Source organism: Vicia villosa, unplaced genomic scaffold (genome assembly GCF_029867415.1).
Source record: "Vicia villosa cultivar HV-30 ecotype Madison, WI unplaced genomic scaffold, Vvil1.0 ctg.000659F_1_1, whole genome shotgun sequence".
In the NCBI taxonomy this organism is placed as follows: Eukaryota; Viridiplantae; Streptophyta; class Magnoliopsida; order Fabales; family Fabaceae; genus Vicia; species Vicia villosa.
In genome coordinates, this window is record NW_026705294.1 from 375036 (window position 1) to 400849 (window position 25814).

A 25814-nucleotide genomic window follows, 5' to 3' on the forward strand; every position below is an offset into this window, starting at 1 on the left:
TTCAAGCTTCGTTCTTCGTTGATCTGGTACATGTGCATAAGCAACACTACCAAATACTTTAAAATGAGATACAGTCGGTTTCTGTCCACTCCACGCTTCTTGCGGTGTTCGATCTCCCAACTTTGAATGCGGACATCTATTTTGAACATAGATTGAACATTGCACAGCTTCTGCCCAAAATTCCTTCGACATGTTCTTACTTTTGAGCATTGAACGAACCATGTCAAGGACTGTTCGATTTTTCCTTTCAGCAACCCCATTTTGTTGAGGTGAGTATGCTGCAGTTAGAAATCTCCTTATACCCTGCTCCTCGCAATACTTCATGAAAGTTGTCGAAGTATATTCTCCTCCTCTGTCAGAACAAAGTGCTTTGATGTGTCGATCAGTCGATTTTTCAACCATTACCTTGAACCCTTTGAATGCTTCGAATGCTTCAGATTTTTCTCTCAGGAAGTAGACCCAAGTCTTTCTTGAGAAATCATCGATGAAGGAAATGAAATACTTCTTGCCACTAAAGGATTCTGGAGTGATTGGTCCACAGATATCAGTGTGAATTAATTCAAGGATGTGCTTAGCATGATATTCTGCCTTCTTTTGAAAAGAAGTTCTCGTCTGCTTGCCAAAAACACAATTTTCACAAAATTTTCCTTCAAACTCCATGTTAAGCAATCCATGTACCATGTTTCTTCCCGCTAATCTCTTTAACCCAGCATGATGTAAGTGACCAAAACGTAGATGCCACAGAGTTGCTTGGTCTTCAGTGTCGATTTTCAAACATTTTTCTCGAACGCTTCTCAGATTCAGCTTGTACATTCGATTCCTTCCCATCTCAACTTGAGCAATTTGGTGCCCTGATTTATCCTTCAAATGCAGTATTCGATCCTTCATAAATATCGAATATCCCTTCTCTGTAAGTTGCCCCAAACTTAGAATATTTGCTTTTAAATTTGGTACATAATAAACATCTTGTATTTTTCCAGGTACGTTGTCTTTCTGCAAATAACAAATTGTTCCTTTGCCTTCGACCTTTACCTTCGATGCATCTCCAAAAGATACATGACCATCTTCAATTTTCTTTATTTCTTTGAATAGATGTTTGTGACCACACATATGATTACTTGCTCCTGAGTCAAGGTACCATATAGTGTCATCTTCTGTGTTTGTCTCCTTTTGGGTCATTAATAGGAATCCTTCGTTTGATTCTGTTTTTAGTGCGAAATTTGTTGTCTCTTCGACTTTCCTCCTAAATCGACAGTCTTTTGCAAGGTGTCCCCCTTTTCCACAATTGTAGCAACTGTATGAGTTGCAATCCTTCGCAAAATGTCCATGTTTATTGCATTTGTAGCATTCGATGTTGGAGTTCGACCTGCCGCCTCTATGACCACGTCCTCGACCACGCCAATTTTGTTGACTTGCCTGTCCTCTTTCGAAATTGTTGTTCTGATAGCTTCGACCACCATTTCGACCTCTATGACCACGTCCTCGACCACGCCAGTTTTGAGATAAAAGTGCCCTTTCATCTCTAGTGGATTCCTTTGCCTGTTCTGCATTATCAAGTGTCTCCTCCTTCTTTTGTATTTTGCGTTGTTCGTGTGCCTCAAGTGAACCAGCTACTTCTTCGACAGTGATTGTCGCAAGGTCCTTCGACTCCTCTATTGCACATACTATATTTTCGAATTTTTCAGTCAAAGATCTTAAAATCTTTTCGACAACTCGAGCATCGGTCATTGCTTCTCCATTTCGTTTCAGTTGATTTACAACTGTTTGCACACGCGTGATGTAGTCCGACACGGGCTCCGTCTCCTTCATCTTCATCCTTTCTAATTCTCCTCGAAGAGTTTGCAAACGAACTTGCTTGACTCTATTTGCTCCTCTGAACGCCGTCTCTAGTGTATCCCACGCTTGCTTCGAAGTAGTTGAACCAGCAATCTTCTCAAAACCAGATTCGTCTACTGCTCTAAACAACATGTATAATGCCGTTTTGTCTTTCAACCGCGTCTCTTTCAACGCCTTGTTCTAGGCTGCTGTATTTCCCGTCGTGGTTTCTGGTTCTTCAAACCCTTCTTCTACAACCTCCCACACATCTAACGATCCAAGCAGCGCCTTCATCTGGATGCTCCAGTTCTCATAGTTTGATTTTGACAGTTGCGGCAATGGCATCTGGTTCATCATGTTTGCCATGCGCTCTGATACTAATTTGAAGGTAATAGATCAACTACTCTCTTCTGATATATATTGACTTGCAAAGGATTTGTTGCAAAAGTAAAAATTAGGTTACAAAGAGAGGGTCTTTATATAGAGACCAGGGAAACATAAATAGACATAACATTTAATGATTAACTATTTCCTATGAAAGTTTGTCTGCCCTAGAGAATCTGTCTTTTGGCTTTCCAAGACTGCATTTAAATTTATCCAACATCTACTCCCACATGAATCTCCTTACTTCTAACATGTCACTGTTGCGGGTATTCCTCCCGGAACAACTTGTTGCTGAAGTGCTTTCCTTTCTTCCTGTCAAAACACTCCTGCAACTGAGATGTGTCAGTAAGTCATGGAAATCACTCATCTCCGATCCCACCTTTGTCAAACGACACCTTAATTGATCTGCACGGAATGCGGACCTCACACTTGTATCTTCTTCCTCGGGTGATTTATCCTTCACCGCTTTTCCTTTGTTGAAGAATCCTCCGATCACTATCAATCTTCCCAAGGATCCTCACCATCAATTGAATGATAAGGACTTCTTCTATATGGTTGGTTCCTGCAATGGTCTGCTCTGCTTATTATGTGATTCTTGGGCCAATGGTTATATGGAGTGGTATCTTCCTTTTTGGAATCCCGCCACGAGGACAATATCAGAAAAATTAGGGTATTCTATTATGAGAACCTATGTTTCTATCGTAATTTGACATTTGGTTATGATGATTCATCAGACACTTATAAGGTGGCCTATTTCATTCCAAATAGAAGAGAGGTTAGGGTTTTTAGTTTGGGCCATAATGTTTGGACAAATATTCAAAATTCTCCTCTGGATCATTATCACAGGATGTATGTTGTTAATTTGAGTGGTAGCTTGAATTGGTTGGCGATTCATGATTACACTGGTAAAGGGCCAATTATTTCACTTGATTTGAGGACAGAGACACATACACAGTTTCTACCCCCTCAGGGTTTTGACAAACGGCTAACTATTGAATCAAAACTAAGTGCGTTAAATGATTGTCTTTGTTTTTGTCATGATTTCAATCAAACTCATTTTATTATTTGGCAAATGAAGGAATTTGGAGTGGAAGACTCTTGGACTCAATTCCTTAAAATTAGTTATCCTAATAATCTTCTTCAAATAGATTTTCCATTTAATGAAATCGACCATTGTTGGTTGCCATTACGCCTTTCAGAGAAGAATGATACACTATTATTGATGGACAAAATTCCAAGTCATATAATTCTGTATAATTGTAGAGATAATAGATTTAAAGGAGTACAAATATTTTTGCAAGACGTTGCAAAGGATTACGTTGAAAGTTTGGTTTGGTATTGTTGAAAGTAAGTTTCTCTACAATGATTGAGTTGTTTGAATTTGAGTTAATACATTTTTGCTATTGCTATATAACATGTGTGACCATTTTCTTATGATGACTTTGATTTGATTGTATTGATGAGTGATTATGTATCGGTTAAAACAGTATGACATTGAATCTATTTTGCTCTTATATCTTTTATAACATAACACCCATTTTGTATTGCTTATGCCTAGATAGGAAGTTATTTGGTTCCAAATCAGATTTCTTCAACCAATTCTTATTTGGATTTTTTCTATATTTGGAGAAAAGATAACTTAAATATAGTCATATGCACACAATGTATCTATTAGTTTGTCGGCTTCCAAAAGTATTACATTTCTAAGCTAGTGATATCGACAAATATGTGTGGCATGGTGGCTATGGTTGTTTTTCTAATCTTAATGAGCTTAGGTTGCTTCTGTAGCAAGCTTGATGAAGCTAACAAGGCTTTCATGTCTTCAAAATCTTGTGTTCTATTGTATTATGCTTTTCATATAAAAAGAGAGTATGTTGTTCAGTCTTGATTTTGTTGAAAAATAACAGCTAAATAAGACCTAATATTTGTCAGTCTATAGTCATGAAACTATTTTGTAGTTGCAAGCTTATTTTGTAATATCTCTTGAGTTATGCTTTGTTGTTCTTTCCATTGTGGTCCTACTAACCTTATTTTGCATTTCTATATTATTTCTGTTCCATTTATACTTCAACTCATCATGCTAATTGCTGCTTGTTTGCATGGCTAACAAATATCACTGAAAACATTCATTTAAACTTGAACTCCATCATTTTTTAAGTGATTGGTAGTTTATCCAATGGAATTCAAAATGAAGATCAAGTCTAATTCACACAAACAGTTTTTGTATTTAGAACAAACAACACAGCAGTTATTGGTTTAACTCAATGGCAGGAATTGGTAGTGAAAAGGCTATTAAGAAACTAGCAATTTATTAAGATCTTTTTTTACTACGCATTTGATATGTTAATTTTCTATCATAATTCATGTATTTAGTTCTCATTGAGATCTCCATTTTTCCATTAGAGTCGACAATCTCTGACGTCTAGAATATTCTTGTTTGTGTCAATTCTTGTATTTATCAGTGTCCCTTTCATCATCCCCTTTTAAACTCAATATACTATGTAGAACCAATTAGGTGGAACCAATTAGAACATTTTCAATGGTGCAGACTATTTTTAGATACCCATTATAAAACACATCATCTATAAGCAGCTCATCCAATTTTCATTAGTGCACTTCTACATAAGTCATATTAGGTCCCACAATTTTTTATATATATTAATACTTTATTCAACTAAAATGTTAAAAAAATAATAGTTGTTGCTGAAAGACAATTCTGATTTTATTACTGTTTTATTCCAAGGAGACGTTGCAATGCGTTGCAACGATTGATCAGGTTGACCAACTCCTGCAAGACAATTTTAATTTTATTATTATTTTATTTCAAGGAGACGTTACACTGCATTGCAACGGTTGACTAGGTTGGCCAACTCTAATGGCTGAAAAACAGAACAATATGTTTGCCATGTCGGAGGACTTTAGAAAAATCTCCCACTGCAACGGTTGATCAACGGTTGATCAGGTTGGCCAACTCCAATGGCCAAAAAACAGAACAATATGTTTGCCATGCCGGAGGACTTTAGAAAAATCTCCCATTGGAGGCACTCTTAGGTAAATCAAAGTATTATTTAAAACATTAAAAAGGTTGTGGGATGCATGTATTGTTTTGTTTCTTTTTGTTTAGTCATATGCATACATTTGCCTTTTAAGTAGAATAAAAGTACGGAATTATAAAAAATAAATTAATAATTTAATTTACTATCTATTTAATTATGTTGAATTAATTAAGAATAATATTGAATTTTTTAAATTTTAATTTATTATTATAAAAAAAATAGAACTAAACACAAATAATAATGTTTTATCTTTTATCATATATATTTAATAAAAATGAATTTATCATAGAAAAGATCTTTGTAAATATAAATTAAATATAATTTATATATATTATTTAAAACATTAAAAATGTTATGGGATGCATATATAGCTTTTGTTTCTTTTTGTTTGGTTATATAAGTACATTTTCTTTTTTAGTAAAATAAAAGTAGGAACTTGTAATAACAAAGTGTCCAAGATTTGAACACACGACAAGCTTGCAAAGGAAACATTTGTTCCGCTACGCCCCTGCTGAAACATATGGAGTAGACATTTAACAAGCATTGTTTTCTTTGGTTACTAGTAAAGGACTCATGCGTTCGCACGGGTCGCGCAAAATTGAAATAAATATTAAATAGTTATAGTTAAAAAAATGTATATACAACACTACAAGAAATTTTCCCTATACCCACGGTCACTTAGAAAGGATTTACCTACGGGCACAAGTTAACTGTCACTAAAACTCTATTTTATTTTATATTATTATTAATTGTTAATTATTATATTATATTATATTATATTATATTATTATATTTTAATAAACAAAAATAACTGAGATTTTTTTTATCGCTTTTTCTTTTAGGGTTCAGAGTTTTCAATTCTCATTCTCAAAACAGATTTCAAAACTTTCAATCGATCCTATTTGAAGCAAATTTTGAAATCGATCCTGAAAACTCCAAACCTAGTCGAATCGCTCCTAGTCGAATCGCTCTCAATCGTTCAAATCGTTGCCAATCGTTGAATCGCTCTCAATCATTCAAATCGTTGTCAATCGTTGAATCGCTCTCAATCGTTAGAATCGTTGAATCGCTCGCAATCGTTCAAATCCTCAATCACTGAATTGCTCTCAACCGTTCAAATCGTCAATCACTGAATCGCTCTCAATCGTTCTAATCGCTCCTAATAGTGGAATCACTTCTCAGCCACTGTTTGTTTCAAGCACCGATTTCAGGTACTCAATAGAAAAAAATTATTTTCCTTTTCAATTCTTTGATTATATGAAATATTTATTTTCAGGTTCTTCTCTATCTCTTTCTCCATTTTTTTCTCTTTTTTTTTCATAACAATCTTCAAGTTTTTTAAGATTTTAAGCGGTTATTGTAATCTGTATGCTGTTAGATGGATTTTGGTTACTTTCTCATTATGAATTCTGAATTCTGAATACTCTTTACGGCAAGACGCCAAATCATATGAATCATTATTTTTTAGATTATTTTTTTACTTGAAAATGAAGGGGTTGGGAAATTGGGAAGTTGGATTATTGTTGTTGTTGATGATTGTTGCTGTTGATGATTGTTGCTGTTGCAGGTTGAGGTTTACGAATCAAGATCGAATTGTTGTTGTTACAACCGTTTTAAAACTCGCACTCCAAGTGTTCGACAAATTGCCCAACCAAGTTTATTTTCCTTTTTCTTATGAATTATGGTGCTGAATTTGGTAGCTTTGGCAGAGAACATGGATGGTTCTCGTGCTGTATTAGAAGCTTCAGGTTTATCTTCGGTGGTTGAGATTTTGCAATCCGCAACTTCATGTGTTGAGAAGGAGTATTGTGTTTCCGTTTTGTTTTCACTGTGTGCTAATATTGATGGTGAGATTGTTAGTATTTTGGTGAAAGTTGGTTATGTGATTATGCCTTTTCTTTATGCTATTCTTATGGATGGTGTTCCTCCAGTGTAGAAAAGAAAGCAAGAAAACTTATTAATGTGTTACAAGAATTTGACGAGAATAAATCTTTGGGCACTTATTTTGCATCAAAGATTACTTAAGTCGAATTAGTTAGTTTGAAGCTTCTTCCATTTTCTCCTCCAGGTATTTAATTCTCCGAGCTAATTTCAATTGAATAACTTTCCTATACTTAAATTTTGGGATAAAAAAAAATCTAAAATTAGTCGAAGTACTATTGCGTTTAGATAAATTTCATAAGGAAATCATTTGACCAGCTAGAGTGTTTGCTAGAATATGTATTTTTGTCCTATTTATAGTAGAATGCAAGATTAGCATTTAGAGTTATCCAGATCAAAATCAAAATGTGTGACATAATTACCTAATCTCGGTTCAAAATTGTTTAAAATTGATTTAATGTCTAGATTGTGCTAAAACCCAACACCGAAAAACTAAATACATTTCACATTTACTTATTCCATTTGTAGTCGAGTCTTGTGTTTTATTTTTCTTTATGAATGAAGATGCAGATAATTTTGATGATGAAAGAGTATATGCTTTTGACGTTTCGGTCGACATTGAGGCCTTGCTTCCGCTAGTTAGAGAATCAGATGTAATGGGAGCAGAATTGTTTTCCTTGAGGCTGGTTTCTGTAGTCCTTTTATCTTCTCGAAGTAGGCTTTCCTGTTTTACACATAGCAGGAATATTCACAAGGTAAAGATGACAATGAAATAATAGACTTTTGTACCCTAATAGATTGTAAAAATATAGCAGGATTACCACCAATATGCTGCTGAATTTTTCTGCCACATATATTCTTCTTCGATATTAAAATTATGAATCTTTTGGATGTCACATAAACACATTATACTAAGGAATTTATATGTTAACTTATATGTTAGGTGATACTTAAGTTAGGGAAGAAAAAGAAATGTCGTATATGAATTTCCTGTCCATGGCTGAATGAAAATGTTGTGTTTAAATAGTTTATTGAAAGAGGACAATATGTATTTAAATAGTTTAATACCCTTTCATTTTCATTTTATGTTTTGTGTTTGTGGTTGGATCATTGTTGAGATTTGTGTATTGCAGATTGATGATCATGTCCAGAGAGAGATTATGAATCATAGATAGTTGAAGCATTATAATATTGTTAGATTTAAAGAGGTTAGTTAGTTTACTCAAGATCCTTTATATTTTGTTAACTTGTGATTATGTATTCTTCTAAGTTCTTGTTCTTCTAGGCTCTTGGTTTAATTCAATGCTATTTTTTTCCTTCTAAGAATGTCTAAAAGTATAACATGCCTTATATGGTGATTGGGCTTTGTTTTAATATTAGAACAACTTTTATATCTTGTTTCAGGACTATGAAATAGGAGTTGATTGGATCAATGTAGAATTTAAGGACAATCAAGAGTGTTTGGATCTCTTTGAAAAGGTATTCATATGATTTTAGCTTTCAACAACTCTGTCTAAACTTGCATCTATTTTATGGATAATATGCATTTATAGCTCACATTAACATCATTCTGTGAATTATGTACTGTTTGTAAATGTTCAGAAGCCTATTGGGCTAATATCTCTCTCTGATAATAGGCCAAGGTGGGTTTGGAAAAGTGTAAAAGGTATTCTCTCGGATAACACAAAAATCACAGTGAAACACCTCACTGATTATCATATGCTGGTGGAGAGGTTGCGTTTGGAGTTCATAGAAACCTGCTAAGACTAATTGGAATCTTTTCAAACTCAACTGAAAGAATCCTGGTATATCCTTTCGTGAAAAATCTAAGCATAGCGTATCAATTAAGAGGTAATAAAACTGATATAACTTGTTTTGTTCTTTGATTCATTTTTTCTGAATTTGTGCTTGTTGCTTAAATATATTTGATTTCACTATGATTCTAGATTTGAAATATGATGAGAAAGGCTTAGATTGGCCAAAAAGAAAGTGTGTGGCTTTCGGAACTTCACACAGTTTGGAATATCTACACGAGCAATGCAATCCGAAGATAATTCACCATGATCGAAAGGCTGCAAATATCCTTCTAGATGATGAGTTTGAACCGGAATATTTGTCAACCGGAAAATCGTTAGGAGAAAACAGATGTTCTTGAATACGGCATATCACTTTTTAATCTTATCACAGGTCAGCTTGTTATTGACCTCTCTCGCCTCGACGATGAGGACGTTTTTCTCATTGATGATGTAACATTTTCAATTTTTATTAATTTTTATAATATTATTTCTGTAAATTTATTGATAGGGGTGTACGTGGGTTGGGTTGGACTGGGTTTGGCCTAACCCGTTACCCAAACCGTCCAAACTTTGATGGGTTGGGTTCGCTATCCAACCCGCAATTTCATTATCAAAACCAACCCAAACCAACCCGTGCATTTATGGGTTGGGTTGGGTTGGGTTCGTGGGTTGTGTTTTAAATAAAATAATAATAAATTTTTTCAATTTAAAAATATTGTAACACAATTCTGATACATTTATACTCATTTCTAACACATAAAATGGATGAAGCACATCATATAATATTTAAAAATATTTATCAACATGACATGACACTAGATAATAGTATAAAATTTCACAAGACACATTATTTTTATAAAATACGCAAGTTGGAAATGATACAAAAGAAAATAAGAAACAAAATTTAGTCTTAGAATTACGTAAACTCATTTATTTAGTAGTATTATTGGTGGGGAATAAAACTTTTTTAGAAAAATTATGGTTAGTACTAAGATAATAATTTATATTTTTATTTAAAATAATAATAAAAAATAAGAAATTACTAATGTGACATCAATGGGTTGGGTCAACGGGTTGCAAAACTCAAACCCAATACCCGAACCAAAACTATATGGGTTATTGTGGGTTGGGTTGGGTATACCCGTAAATGAACGGGTTCGGGTAATTTATGGGTTGGTTTGGTTTGGGTTAGCGGGTTTGTGGGTCGACCCACACCCATGAACACCCCTATTTATTGATTACAGGGTTTGGATTAGTTAATATATTTGATAATTTAATATATTTGAATATTTTTATAATATTATTTATTGAATTTATTGATTACCAAATAAAATTAAAAAGAGTTAAAAGGTAGTGCACTGACAGTGTAAAATAATTTTACACTGTCATCCAATAGAAAATCATAAGTATGCCATGTCATTAACATTTTTTCAAGTTTTATCTACGGACACAAACCGTAGGGAAATCTCTTAACATTTTACTGATGGCTAAATGACTTTGACAGACGGCCAAAAGTCCGTTGCAAGTCGCCTAGTATAATGCACGGAGACTTTGTCCGTCGCTAAAAGTCATCCAAAGCTTTACCAACGGAATTTGGACTTGTAGTGACGGATTTTGTCTGTCACTACAAGTCAATTTTCTTGTAGTGCAAATATATACGAATTTAAAAAAAATTAATGATAATTGTCACATAAATATTAATTTCATTTATTGAGTTGTAGTAATTGTCAATATATATATATATATATATATATATATATATATATATTATATTATATATTATGTTGTAAAATATGAGTATATGGTCTAATACACTTCACACACATATAAAATCGATTATCTACTCGTGTGTTTGCATGTATATAAAAGATATATGTTATGGACTGCCCCAATTGCTAGGCATGGCCCAATCTGCTCCTGCTCGCTGGACGGCCCAATATGCCTTGACCCAATGCCCTAAGGGCAAGAGAAACGTCATCTCCTCTGCCCTACGGTCGGGCTCGCTCCCTGAGTATGTCTAGGACAGCTAACCAACATTACGGCCGACCAAGTCGCCTCCGCGCGCGCAACAGCCACACGTCCTGCTCCCCGTCGAGGAGCAAAACCACCCCTGCTCGTTAAACCTCTCTGCCGACCAGAGTTGCTCTTCTGCCCGACCAACGACTAGTTTCGGGCAGCCTCCCGGGATTCCTAAACATACTCCTAGAATTCTGGCAGTCGCGCGTTTTCGGCCTAGATCCGCGATCCAATCCAAAACGTGGACCAATGGCCAAGAGCTGAGGGACAATATAAAAACCCTCTCATTTGAGAGGGCCAGGTAACACAATTTCAAACTCTTGAAACATTCTCACGTACCTATGTTCCTACTTACTTGCTCTTCGGAGTGCCTTGCAGATGCACCCCCCTTCTCCTCTTCATCAACACCGTGCAGACGTCTCTGGCCCACTTTCTAATTCCGACCACCCTGGCTTCCAAGAAAAGCAAAGAGAATCCTCAGGCAGAAACCCGGCGAACACCTCCTCAAGATCGCTTAAGAAGCCTTTCACCCGACGAGACCGCAGACGTCAGGGATCCCCTGCTCGGTCTCCTAGCTTAAGCAACGAGGATGAGCCTCATCGCCCGTTGTCAACACAGATCTTGGCCACCCGACTATCCAAGGGGTTGGAGAAGCCTCCCCCTTTGAGCACATACGACGGCACTACCGACCCTGACAAGCACATAAAGAATATTTATGCTCTCCTTGACTATCATGGCATCAGGGGCGTGATAAAATGCAGGCTATTCCCCACCACTCTGAGGAAAAAAGCAATGACCTAGTATAAAAGTCTCCCCGACGGGTCCAACACGTCTTGAAGGCAGTTAGGGAGAACCTTCTCTCGATATTTCACAGCTTCTCGGGGCCACCCCAAATCTGAAGCGTCCCTTGAAGCCATCATGCATAAAAGATGAATCTCTTTGGGCGTTCATCGAAAGTTTCAATAAAGAAGTCCTCCAAGTCTCCACAACAGACGGTGTGAAAAATATTTGCTCGAACGCGGCCTACACCCACGCAGTGATTTTGCAAAATTCGTCGGCATAGAGACTCCCTCTTCTTTGGACGCCCTCCGCTTCAAGGCCCGGACATATATTCAATACAAGGATAAGGAGGCGGCCAACACCGTCTGCGATACCCGACAGTGGGAGAGCGCCAAAGTATCAAGATCAGAATACCCCTCGACATCCCATCGGGGAGGGGACAAGAAGAGGGACGATCGGACCCGTGATTCACGGGACTACAGAGGACCAGCCGGTCGGTTTCACGATTTCACACCCCTCGTGGCCTCTCGCAATAAAATCTTGTTTGAGTGCGCTAATGCCGAATTCAAGCAGGCCGGGGACCGTTTTCCTTGACAGAATCAAATCGCGACTTTATGAGTCTATTGGGATACAAACTGCAAGCGCATAGTCTAATCACGTAGTTTTAAAAAGATATCGAACCCACAAGAACTGAGGATTAATTTAGTACGATCTATGTTATTAAGTAAGCTAAAGCTATGATTTCTTTGATTTTATAGGGAAATGAGAATTAAATATAGTTTGGATTAAATAATCAAGGATTAGACGCCGGTATGCAATAATTGGACTTCAGGGATTCAATAAGTCATTAGCATTATTTTAAGTATAAAAACACTCTTCAACAGAAGTTATTGATTGAAAAACCTATATCTCACACTCTCATGTTTATTGATTCGGATTATATTATCATATCTAAACGCTTGCTCTCACTGTCTCATTTAAAAACTGAAAATACTTTTTGAAAAACAAATAAAATCTAATTAACCAGAAAGTGCTCTCGCTATATTTAAAGTTAATGTTTGATTACTACTATCCGGTTAAAATCTCAAACTCTCGTTGTGTTGATTTTAACCTTAGTCTGTATTTTACTCTCGTAACAAAACAATTTAATATTAATTATAAAAACCAAAACTAGAAAAGTATTTAGTTAATATTTATGCCAAATTATTGTTGAACCCCTTCAGTTATGTGACTTTACATACCGGTATCGGGAATTTAGCCGAACATATTTCCGAGTACAAACATGCAACAAAGAAGAGCTCCCCGACGAATCCCCTAATGTGAGCATTTTGCTCGTCCCTGCTCAGATGGGAAACTTCGACGTGCGCGGAATCCTGGCTAACCAGGGAAGCTCGGTGGATACCATGTACTCACAACTCTTCTCGACACTCCGGCTCGATGAGACCCATCTGACTCCCTACGTAGGATCCGACCTGCAAGGTTTCAACGGTGCCGTCACCAAAACTTGGGGCTACGTAGAGCTCATTGTCACCTTCGGAGCTGCTGAAACTACCAGATCCATCAAGGTCCAATTCTTGGTAATAAATTTCCCGCCCCTGTACTAATGTATCCTCGGGAGATCCACTCTCGTCGAACTGACTAATGTGTACTCTACGGTCCATCCAAAAATGAAGTATTACACCTCTAAGGGCCTCGTCGCCACTCTACATGGGGATATTGAGGAAGCAAGAAGATGCTTCGAAGCTGCGTCAAAGGGACTAAAGTCCATCAGCAATGCGAGCAAAAGCAAACCGTCCCTTCCCACCAGCTCAGAGGCGCCCAAACAGCTGCCCCACGTTGACTTCGTCGACCACGATAGCCGATTCTCTTGAGACTAGTTTAGAGACTAGAAAGAGCACGAAGCATCAACGTCTATAACGGGCGGTGATCAGGAGCTGGCAGATCCCATTCGTCCTATCCTCGACGGAGACTTCGAAATTATCCTCCTCAGGGACGATCTGATTAGGGGAGTGAAGATCGTACCGGGCATCCCCGAACTCGCTAGAAAACAACCGAAGGCCTGCTTCTCAGAGAACACAGACCTCTTCGCCCGGTGCGCCTCACACATGCCCGGACTTGATCCTGATATTGCTTTCCATCACCTTACTTTAGACCCATCCGTTAGAGTCGTAGCTCAGCGTAGATGCCGACAGTCCCCAGAAAAAATGGAGGCTGCCGAGCAGGCTGTTAGGGATCTATTAATTTCTAATTTCATATCTGAATCCAAGTATACTAATTGGCTGTCCAGCAGTGTATTTGTAAAGAAAAGTAATGGAAAATGGCGCATGTGCATCAATTACACTAATCTTAATCGGGCTTGCCCGAAAGACGCTTATCTCTTGCCGAGCATAGATAAGTTCGTTGACAATTTTGCAGGTTTCAAACTTTTTTCCTTTATGGACGCATATTCTGGATACAACTAGATCCCCATAGCAAAAGTGGACAAAAAATATACGGCCTTCATGATCGAATCAGGAAACTACTACTACTACAACGTAATGCCTTTCGGACTGAAGAACACTGGAGCAACATACCAACGGTTGATGAACAAAGTCTTTCGAGGAGAGATCGGAGATATACTCGAAGTTTACATGGACGACATGATTGTGACGTCCTGATAAGAGTCCGACCATGCCACCCATCTAAAGAAGGTCTTCAACCAGGCTCGAAAGTGCAAAATACGCTTCAATTCTGAAAAGTGCACGTTCAGGATACGTGCAGGAGAGTTCCTCGGTTTTTACCTAACAGAACGAGGAATTGAAGCGAACACCAAAAAATGTCGGGATTTCCATGAGCTCCCGATAGCGATCTCGAAGAAGTCGATTCAAACTCTGAACGGGATGCTCACATCCCTATCCCACTTCATGGCGAAATCTTCCCTACACGCTTTCCCCTTCTTTAAACTTCTCGGGAAGGAGGCAGCCTTCGAGTGGACAGATGAGTGTGAGCGAGCCCTCCTCCATATCAAACAAGCTCTATCTAAGCCCCATGTACTCGATAGACCGAATAACAGCGAGATCCTGTATCTCTACCTCGCGGTCGCCTTCAAGGCCATAAGCGCCTTCCTCATACGGGAGACACTCGAAGGGCAAAAACCCATATATTTCACGTAGAAAGCTCTACAAGACCTCGAGCTCAGATATCAACAGATAGAAAAGGTAGTGTTGGCCCTCATAAACGTAGGTAGAAGGTTAAGGCATTACTTCCTCGCCCACACCATCATAGTGCGCACCAACCAATCCGTAAAACAACTACTGGGGCAATCGGAAATGGTCGGTCGAATGCTCAAATGGTCGTTGGAACTTTCCAAATTCGTTATCAAATACGAAAGCATAAAAGTCCTCAAAGTCCAGGTCTTGGCCGACTTCATCACTGAAATGATTCCACCAACGTCCCTGACCCAAGGGGCACGCAAATAGATAATCTTCGTGGATGGAGCCTGCAGCTCAACGGGGAGTGGCGCGGGCATCTTCCTTGAAAACATGGAAGGTGGCTTAGTCGAGGTCTCCTTGTCGCTAACCTTCCCAACATCCAATAACCAAGCAGAGTATGATGTCGTTCTCGCAGGCCTCCGACTAACAGAGGACTTAGGAGCAGAAGAAATTGAAATCTGCACTGACTCCCAGTTGGTCGCCCTCCAAGTACGAGGATAATATCATTTCAAGAATGACACTTATTTGAATACCTCTCCCCGGTAAAGGAAAAGATGTCGAAATTCCTTTTCGGGGAACTGAAACACGTCCTCCGCGAACATAACGTGCGGGGAGACGTCTTATCCAAGCTCGTGAGCACGAAGAAGAAGGGAGGAAATAAATCGGTCATCCAGGAAATCCTTCCCCTACCTAGCATCGAGAAAGTCGTGGTCGTCCTCGACGTGTATACTATCGAGACAACAACTGTTGGATGAGTCCGGTATACCATTTCCTCGTGAAAGATGAACTGTCGTTGGATCTAAAGGAGGCCAGTATAGTCAAACGCAGGGCTTGCTCCTACGTCTTGGTCGAAAATAAACTCTAGAGACGGGGATTTAGCAATGCCCTCCTCAAATGTCTCGAGGAGTCCAAAAATCCCCCACGTACTATGCAAAATTCACGAGGGTGTAAATGCCCAGCACCTCGGCGGTAGGTCCCTAGCACAAAAAGCATTATGGACTGGATATTACTGCCCAACCATGTAGCTAGACGCCAAAGAGCACGTACAGAAATGCGAAATATGCCAGCGGCACACAAAGAAGCTCCTCACGCTGCCCAACGAGCTCAAGACCCTTTCGTCCTCATGGCCGTTCACGTGGTGGGGCCTCAACATCCTCAGGCACTTCATGGTAGGATCCAACCAGAGCATATAGCTCATCGTGGGAGTAGACTACTTCACCAAATGGATAAAGGCGGAAGCCCTGCCCAAAATCACGACCCAAAACATCATGCGATTCTACAAACGCAACATTTTTGCCCGTATTGGCATCCCCCAAGCTATCGTCACTGACAATGGGACATAATTCACGAACAAAAACTTCCAAGAGTTCGTAGCCAAGCTCGGCACCATGCAGCACTTCGCTTCCGTCGAGCACCCTCAAACAAAGGTCAGGCGGAAGCAGCAAACAGAGTCAATTTACACGGCCTCAAACGAAGGCTCGACGAGATCAAAAAGAGGTGGGTCGAGGAGCTACACAACATGCTATGGGCCTACCAAACGACAACCCACTCGACCACCGGGGGAACCCCATTCGGACTAGCATATGGAACCGAGGCAGTGATCCCCGTCGAAATTCACATACCTTGTAGGCGGACAGAAGCTCCCATGGACACGGAAGATAACGACGAGGCCATAAGAGAGGAACTTGACCTGGTCGAAGAAGTCCGGTTGGGGGCATCCCTTTGGGAAGCCTTGCTCAAACAAAAAATAGCCATAAGGCACGACGCTAGAGTCATACAAAGAGACTTTGAGGTCGGCAGCCTTGTTATAAAAAGGAACAACAAAGACTCCCGCGAAGGAAAACTCGCAGCAAACTGGGAAGGTCCATACCGAGTCTGAGCAAAAACAGAAAATGGAGCTTACTACCTCAAACGTTTAGACGGGGAAGAACTCACTCGACCGTGGAACACCGAAAAGCTTAAACAATATTACAGTTAAGGCCACGAACTATCGACTCGCTCAGCCAGAAGACATCTCGAGCAGAACCGACCAGGTATGCGTGCCCAGGTACAAGCGCTACATCACAACATAAGACGAAAGGCGAGACGACGCTCCTATAACGAGAAAATCCTCTGCCCGATGGGGAACACTCGATCGAGCCCCACCATTGTCGTACCACGTTGGCAGAACACTCAAGTCGCGAAGGGTCGTTCATGCCAAGGAACTCGGACCACAAGCGAGGTCTCGAGCCCCTCCCATAGCTCAGAATATTATCCCGCCCGTTTTGATCGTTTCCCCTTACCGTCAAACAAGAATGTCATCGAGCAAACCTCTAACAACTTACAAAATGATTCAACGATCGAATATGGCCCTCTGACGGGGATCACCGACGAACATTGTTAAAACACTTAGCGAAACAATTAAAACATATAGTGTCCTTGATGGACGAGTAGAATAAACATTCACACACAAACATAAGCAAAAAAGCGACCACCAAGGTCAAAACGACATAAGCGATCACACGAACCATTGTGCATAATTACATAAAAAGAGGCTGAAACCCCAACAGAAATTAAAATGTGGCCACGAGGACCACGATTGTATGAAAATTACAATAATTGGGCCAAGCCCGAACGACACGGATAACAACATAAACGACACGCAGGCCAGACAAATAACCGAAAGATCTACTGAGTGGTCGGCTAATGCTCCTCGGCGACGAACTGGACAAGTAGGACTTTCATCTTCAAGCGCCACAGACCAAAATCATTCACCAGTGAACTTTTCAATCTCATACTTTGATGACAACATCTTTTTCACGCTCACTGCACCAATTTTTTGTGAAATCGATGCCAATAACAAAGTATAATAGGTTTACTTTCTTGTAAAGAAACCCACAAGGGTAGGAGAAAGGGAAGCAAGAAAATACACAATAAAATTGATTATAAACTGTTATTCTTTACTTTCTCTTTGAAATAAGATTACAAGTGTTACAGAATAACAAATAACCTCTCACACCCTAATTAGGACTTGTAGTATGCAATAATGAGAGACTAGTATGTTATTTATAATAAACCTAACATACTAAATTAATGAGCTTTTTCACAAAATACTCATTCCAAGCTAACTTAGGATACAAGCTAACTTGAATAATTGGGCTTAACAAATAGGCCTAATTCGACATGTTAACAAACCTAGGAATATCGACTAATGCATGTTAGAACAACTTCGACTATAACACGCACTACTTCGACAACAGCATGTGAACAAGCTTCGACCTCATGCTTATTCTCTATCGAACCAGAAGCTACCATTCAACCATATTAGAGTTTGATCCAATATCTCACAGAAAAATAAACACACCTATTGACCCAAGAAGATACTATAGATTAGTTAGAAAATTGATTTACTTGGTAGATACGCAATATGATATTGTCTTCTACGTTAGTGTTGTCAGTCATTTGTCCAGGTCTCTTATGGAGAACACTTAGGGTGTGTTTGTTTAAAGGTTAGAAAAAATATTTCTAGGAATAGGACTATGGGAATCCAACATTCCTATGTTTGATTCAAGTTTAAAAAAATTATTCCAAGGAACTTTTTATTCCAAGGAATCTTATTTACACTTGCTTCTTTTATTTTTATTCCAAGGCTTAAAGGGTGAGAATATAATATTCTCATGGGAATAACTTCGACCAACTATAACTTCCCACTACTAATCACAATTTTTTTTTTTTTTTTGTAATTTTAAATTAACCAAATTTACAATTATTTCTAGGAAACATTAATCTCTACCAAACACATAAATGGGAATAATAATCCAGAGAATAATAATCCTGAAAATACTATTCCAAAGAAAGTAATTTGAAACCTTGAAACAAATACACCCTTAGAAGTCATTAATTGATTATGGTACTTGGTGTAGGAAAACTAAGCAATCATTAGTTTCTAGAAACGCACTAGCACAGAAGACGAGTTTAGAGAAAACTCAGAATTTGTGAGAGTAATTTGATTCATCGAGTTCTAAAGGAGCTAATCGTGACAAAGGAACTTTCATTGAAGTTATACCATTAAACAAGACCACAAAACCACTTCCACAAATTAAACTAAGCATATTGAAACAAATTGTCACTTTATAAAGAAGAAAATAGATTCTTGAATACCACCTTCAAATCAATAAACAATAAAGATTTCGACCGAGAGCTTAACAAGAACAAAATTTGAAAATTTGATATGTTGGATATAATTGATATCTATGCAAAAATCTATAGAGTTGTTTTAGAGTTGACCATATTTATTGATATTAAAAACATTTCTTAGAGCCCTTAGTGAGCTATCTGCCACGGATTTCTGTAATACTGGCATTATTGATCGAACTAACACTTTGACATTCTTCAGGTCGCTTTGAGTTCAACATATTCTCCATCAGGATAAATGCAGGTTTACTTGGAGGAAGTAATGCAGCTTCACTGTTAAGCATATAAATTACTGCAGCCATAGTAGGCCTATCTACAGCAAGTTCTTGTACGCACAAAAGTGCTATATGTATGTACCTTAAAATGTAACTGTGATGACTAGGATCATATATTTCTCGATCTATTAGCGATAAAATATTGTTTTTCATCCATTGCATCCAAACCTAAATGAGATAAAAAGAAAAGAGAATGGAAATAATCAAATATTGGAATGTTGAGTCAGCAAAATAAAAAAGGCCATAGTTGAGCAAAAATTAGCTTGTTGAGGCTTACAAATCCTATAAGGCTCAATGAACGCTCGTTGTCACAAAAACTAGAGTTCCTTCTCCCCGTAAGAATCTCTAGTAACAAAACACCAAAGCTAAAAACATCTGATTTCTCTGAAAACAATCCTTGCATTGCATATTCAGGAGACATATAGCCACTGCATTAAAATATAAAAATTTATTCTCAAATTAATTAATACTACTAAAATATTGGATAAGGAAAGTGCTTACTAGGTTCCAACAATTCTGCTAGTATTGGCCTGATCTACTCCCCCTCCAAAGATTCTAGCCATACCAAAGTCTGATATTTTGGGATTTAACTCCTCATCTAACAAGACATTACTTGCCTTCAAATCTCTATGAATAATTCTTAGTCTAGAATCTCTATGAAGATATAGCAATCCTCGAGCTATTCCTTCTATTATGCTATACCGTGTGCTCCAATTCAGGAGATTATTTTTTGATGGATCTGAAAAATAGGAGTAGCAATATATTATTTGAAGTTAAGTCGTCAAAATCATTCGCTTCCAGAAAAAACATCCCAGGAAGTGAAACAATTGTTTTTTTTTAAAAATATTTTATACTACAAGCTATAAAGCAAAAGATGAAAGTTTGGAATTGTGCATGAGAAAGTGTTAAAAGGGGCTTCAAAGAACTAACCAAAGATGAATGCATCCAAACTTTTGTTTGGCATGTACTCATACATCAACATCTTTTCATCGCCTTCAATACAGCAACCAACAAGTCTTACAAGATTTCGGTGTTGAAGCTTACAAATCAAAACTACTTCATTCATGAATTCCTCCAGCCCTTGTCCAGATGCTCTAGAAAGTCTTTTAACTGCAATTTCCCGACCATCTTGCAGTTTCCCCTAGATGAAAATATAGAACAACTGCTATAGACGATGGTTCTTTTATTGACAAATGATTGTGGTTTTAAAATAATGTAACTTTATTTCATTTAAGATACCTTGTATACTGGACCAAAACCACCTTGTCCAAGCTTGTTGGACAAGTGGAAGTTGTCTGTGGCAGATGCAAGCTTTTCAAAATCAAACATTAATAGCTCTTGAAGTTTAACTTGGGACATTTCTCCAATAACGTTGTCACTAGCATAACCTTCTGGTGATCCACCTTTATTAAATAGTTGGAAAGATTTGTTGTTCTTTTTCCTTGCTGATTTAGTTAAGAGCCACAGTTTAGCTGCAGTGAAAACAAATAATTAGAGCTTAGTTTCTCATCAATAAAAAGTAAATTTTAAACAAAATACATTTTGTGGTCCTCTAAGTTAAACGTTTGCTACAAGTTAGTACTAAAAGTTTTTTTGTTAACAAAATAGTTCTTTTAGTTTGTAAAAGTGTACGTTGTCAACCTTTATTACCAAAAGAAAAAACATAAAAAACAAAATTATTTTAGACATTCAGCTTAAATGATCGCAACATTTATTTAACCTAAATTTTATGACTCATGTTGAATATATGAACATAGTATGTTACCTGGTTGGTTTGGTGTCCTTCTCCACATGATATATGCACAAATGACAATTATGAAAGTTCCAATTATAACTGTACTTATAATGATGATTGTCTTGTTTTTCCTTTGATCTGCATCAATAAAAAATTTAAATTTAAATTTAAAATATGAGAAATACAATACAATACTAACTCCTAAGAGATACAATCAAGTTAATGATCTTGTTTCAAATGCTTTAACAAACAACAACTAGAGCATACCAAGTTCTGCATAGGCTGCACGAACATATAGATCAAGTCCTCCATCTTGGAGTTGCTGTATGTCAAGTAGATTGCCGATCCAAGACATACAACCAATCCCATCAGCGAAAGAGTACGCAGTGCAAGAGCAATTACTCAAGCATAAGCTTATGCACATTTCTTGTGGAACAGCTAAGCCTTCTGCAAAATCCGGAACTTTAACCTTTTGCAATTTCAAAAACACGTCTTCCTTTGTACTTGTGGTTTTATTGATGGCCCTTTCGCACTGCAAAGGTGTCCTCCTAACACACCCGCCAGTCCAGTTATGTTTATTCCATTCTTGTATGTTTCTAGGCTCAAACCCTCTCAAACAGCTACATATTGGGGAACTCAATGAATTACAGCTTGCAAATGCCCCACATATACCGTATACATCACACTCGGATTCCCGGTTTGTCCATGTAACTTGCATTTCTTTCTTTTCATCATCCCACACCGTTTCTTCTAATTTTCCTTGTGAACTCAGACGATAGATCAAAAAACTCTCATCATTTGGTATTGTATAATATACATTAATATTCCCTTCACCATCATCTCCTCCTTGAAAACCAAAAAAATATGCAACTGACATTGTTTGTATTCCAGTTAAGACCCTGCCATTCCAGGGACCGCTGCGCCAATATGGTCGAGTTCCATTCAAGATGAACGCTTCAATTATATGTAGGCGTTCAACAGTACTACAAGAGAAGTTGCCAACGGATGGATCAGTAGGGCTTTTCCATGATTTGAGTTTTATACTCTTACCTGTTTTTTTGTTGGTTGAAAGTTTCATGTAAGGCAGTAATGTATCTGAAGGCTGATGAATACTCTGCCATAAGACATTCCCTGTTGTACTTTCCAAAAGGACGAGGTTACCAAAGTCTGAAAACTCAGATCTTGTATTGGATGCTATGTTGGAAACATTTGATGTCCAAATGACTTGTTCTTGTCCATTTAATACCACAAGATTGCCATCTTCAGATATTGTGATAATCCCATTAGAATCATTTAGTGGTTGGTTTCTGTTTGCCACCCATATGACTGTAGATTGAGACTTCCACCAAATTCCAACGTATCGTTTTGTAGAGTTTTTAGGGCTAAAAACTCCCAACGTGAAGTTACCATCTTTGGAGATTAGAGTTTCATTGCCCTTGATATTGATATATTGAGACGATGTGATGGTGTCTATACCAACACTAACATGTAACAAATAGAAATACAAAACCAACAAAACAGAGAACAAATATGCACAGTAGCTGAAATCCATTACGGAGAATAACAGTATGATCAACAGTTACACTATGATAGATAAACAGACACGCTTTCTTCTTTATTAGGATTCGATACTTCTTTTTTAAAGTCAGTCTCGTGAACCATAAGGGTTCTGAAGATTGCTATATTTCAAATAACAAAGACTGATTGATTTAATTATGTCAGATGCACACTAAGATTGTAGAGACAAAGGTTTTTTGATTCAGTCTCACAAACCATATTTAATAAGGTTGTCCCTTATCACTTTGATGTATTCAAATTTTCCTTAGGTAAGTGCCTCACATAATTGATAAAATAATACCAATTGTCTAGTGCTTTCCAAAACTATAGCTTTGAATCATTCATTTTTTACATCACAGGAAACCTCATCAAGTTTAGTATAAAATGGTTGATTAATTTGAACATAAAAAGTCAATGATATGATAAACTAAAAAAGTTAAAATGAGTGAATAGGAAAACGGATCCTCGAAATTGTGAGCAACAGTCAAAGTAGGATAAGCTATAAACAGAATATGCAAAACAATCATTTTATCTCAAAACAGAAATTGTGGATCATAAATAGTTACCAATCTGCTTCCATACAGTCCTTGCCATTGGCCACCTCAAATTTAATCACTTCTATTTTTTATAAATATCCAAAAACCATACTGGGATCACATAACTAATAATTGTAACACAGTTTCAACATCAACATTTATCACATCACTCTCTATTTCTTTCTATCTCAAGGTGTTGAGTAGGTGTATGGGTGTACAAAAATCATTTTCCTTTACAAATATCATCATAAAAAGAAGAAAAAAATTCATGTTTCCTCTGTTAGAACAAATCAGCTTATAAAACTTAATAATCTATTACAGATTACTACAAATGGGATCCATAGGCATATAAGAAACCTCCATTTTTTAAGAAAGCAAATAAGGTAAGAAAGACATTACCAACCAAGTTGTTAATAAAAGTTGTCAATTCCTAGCAGCTCTGCTTTGAAACCCTCGATTGAGGCCAAGGGATCTACTCCATAAATATTTATGCCATGTCTTATTAAATTGAGATTTGAATGCATGGTTCTCACCGCTGCTATTTTGATCCAGTGATACTTATTTTTTGGTTAAGTAGCCTAGTGTTGAAATTTCACCTTTTAAAGGTGAATAAGTGGTATGTCTCTGCACAGCTACCAACCGAGCTGACTTAACTGAACTATCCAATGATAATAACCTCTGAAACATTACAGCCACTCGATGATTTAGCAATCAACATGATGCCTAAAACATTACTAAAAATTCATTTCAATGCAATTATTGCAATCCCGATTTGAAAGTACCAGAAACAAACAGCTATATTGATAATGATTGATAACATTGCAATTAACCCTAAACTTCACAAAAAGTAGCCACAAAACCACAAAATCAGAACTGCAAAAATGTTGTTGTTTTATTACCTAAGCAAAAATGTGAATGCTTCAAACCATATTTGGAATCTTTAGCTTGTTAGTAGAATTTGCAATCATTTTCTCGTAGTTCGACGATTTCCGATCTTGTTCACGGTCTCAGTATCGCGGTGATTTTGATCGCTTTGCCGCGGAAGGAAGAGTTTCAGTACTCATTGATATTGTTAGTTAGGGATGGCAGTGGCTTTGCCGCTTTGGGAGAATTTAACCAACCATCCCATTTCATATCCCATATATTTTCATAATTTTCAATCATTTAAATTAAAAACTGCGTATGAAATTTTCGATAGTTTATTTAAAATTTTCGGTAACATATCAAAATTTCAAATTCCACTAATTCATTTTTAATTGTCCGTATGAATTTTATTAGAATTATTGAGATTTTCAATAAACATACATTTCGAAATTTTTGGTAAGAAATACAAGAGTTTTTATAGGTAATTTTCGATAAAAATTTGTAAATTTTTGGTAAAAGTTTTCAAGAGTGTTTATCGGAAATTTCTAAGTTTCTGATAAAAATCCATGAAAGTTATGATTTTATAGGAAATTTTCGATAAAACTCATGAAAGTTATGATTTTTTATCGAAAATTTGTGACATTTTTCCAAAATCTTCCGGAGGTTAAATTACAATTAATCACATTTAATGTTGCGTGTGTATTTACCTCAACTAATGTTGGTTATTCATGGTCAGATCATGAGAAAAACTGAACCGAACTAGAATTTTTTTTTGAATAACCAATTTTTTTTAAAAAATTCCAAAAATAACAAGGTTTTCAAATTAATTAACAAAATGTCATTTTTTTGCTAAAAAAAACACGTTGTCGCCAGGGGGGGTGGCGACAACACTGGGCCCAAAACGTGGTCGCCAGTGGGCTTGGCGCATACATGTAAATTTTAGGTGTTGTCGCCACCCCCCCTGGCGATAACACCCCCCCATATTTTTTTTTCTTTTTTTTTGTTATTTTTTTTTCTTTAACATATTTCCTTCTAAATTTTTTTATATTATATTTTTCAAATATTCTTTCAACATGATTTTTTTATATAATTTTTTTTTCCATGGTATTATATTTTCGGTAATTTTTTACTTTCAACATTAATGTTTTCGGTAATATTTTCTCTTAAATGTTTGTAAATATTATTGGTTCCAAATATTTTTTCCATGGTAATATTTGGTAATTTCTTTCAATATGTATCATGAATCCATTATTTTTTTGGTAATCTTTTTTATGTTGTAACCCATAAAATTTATAAAAAAAAGTTCATTTCATTGAAAAAGTAAATTACAAATATCATCGAAACTAAAAACTATGTTGTGGAGCTAGATCCACGATTGGGACATTTGGTCCTATTATGTCCTACCTCACGACATATACTACACTTCCTCTGCATTTTTTCAGTTACGTCCATCTCGGTTCTAATACGCCTGCTGTTTGGTCGACCGCTTTTATTCCGACGCATTAAATCGTTATGCCAAACTGTTTCCCCCTCGTACACAGGCCAATATGCCTCCATTGCTACCACCGGAAAGTAATTGTCGTATACGTTGAGCAACGTTGATACTTTATAAATTTCTGATACCAAAGATAATGCATCAAAGTGAGTATGTGAACATGCTACAAAGACATGGGAGCAAGGCATGCGATATGCTTGAAATTGGCCACAGTCGCACCAACGACCTGGGATATTGACGCGATACTCTTGTCGTGGAAG

At 37.2% G+C, this 25814-nt stretch overlaps 1 protein-coding gene, 1 long non-coding RNA gene and 1 pseudogene across 5 annotated transcripts; 2 read left to right on the forward strand and 1 right to left on the reverse strand.

Annotated features, from left to right (window-relative positions):
- The first annotated feature begins 2429 nt into the window (after positions 1 to 2429).
- LOC131630226 (F-box/kelch-repeat protein At3g23880-like) lies at positions 2430 to 3544 on the forward strand (annotated as a pseudogene).
- Positions 3545 to 6081: 2537 nt separating this feature from the next.
- On the forward strand, positions 6082 to 9429 carry LOC131630204 (uncharacterized). 4 transcript variants are annotated; one of them, XR_009292280.1, is made up of 8 exons: positions 6082 to 6466; positions 6823 to 7102; positions 7187 to 7323; positions 7701 to 7891; positions 8270 to 8344; positions 8541 to 8615; positions 8774 to 8987; positions 9083 to 9429. It is a non-coding gene; the product is annotated as an uncharacterized LOC131630204 (long non-coding RNA). The 4 variants fall into 4 exon arrangements; XR_009292281.1 differs by having other exon boundaries at positions 7192 to 7323; XR_009292279.1 differs by having other exon boundaries at positions 6823 to 7323.
- Positions 9430 to 18761: 9332 nt separating this feature from the next.
- Positions 18762 to 24340, reverse strand: LOC131630205 (G-type lectin S-receptor-like serine/threonine-protein kinase At1g11300). The gene is made up of 8 exons (XM_058900987.1): positions 24095 to 24340; positions 21370 to 23873; positions 21133 to 21240; positions 20607 to 20839; positions 20298 to 20508; positions 19869 to 20106; positions 19645 to 19795; positions 18762 to 19535 (listed from the first exon to the last, which is right to left on the reverse strand). The coding sequence occupies exons 2-8, from the start codon at positions 22652 to 22654 to the stop codon at positions 19230 to 19232; spliced, it is 2532 nt and encodes an 843-aa protein (XP_058756970.1). The 5' UTR covers positions 22655 to 23873; positions 24095 to 24340; the 3' UTR covers positions 18762 to 19229.
- Positions 24341 to 25814: the final 1474 nt, after the last annotated feature.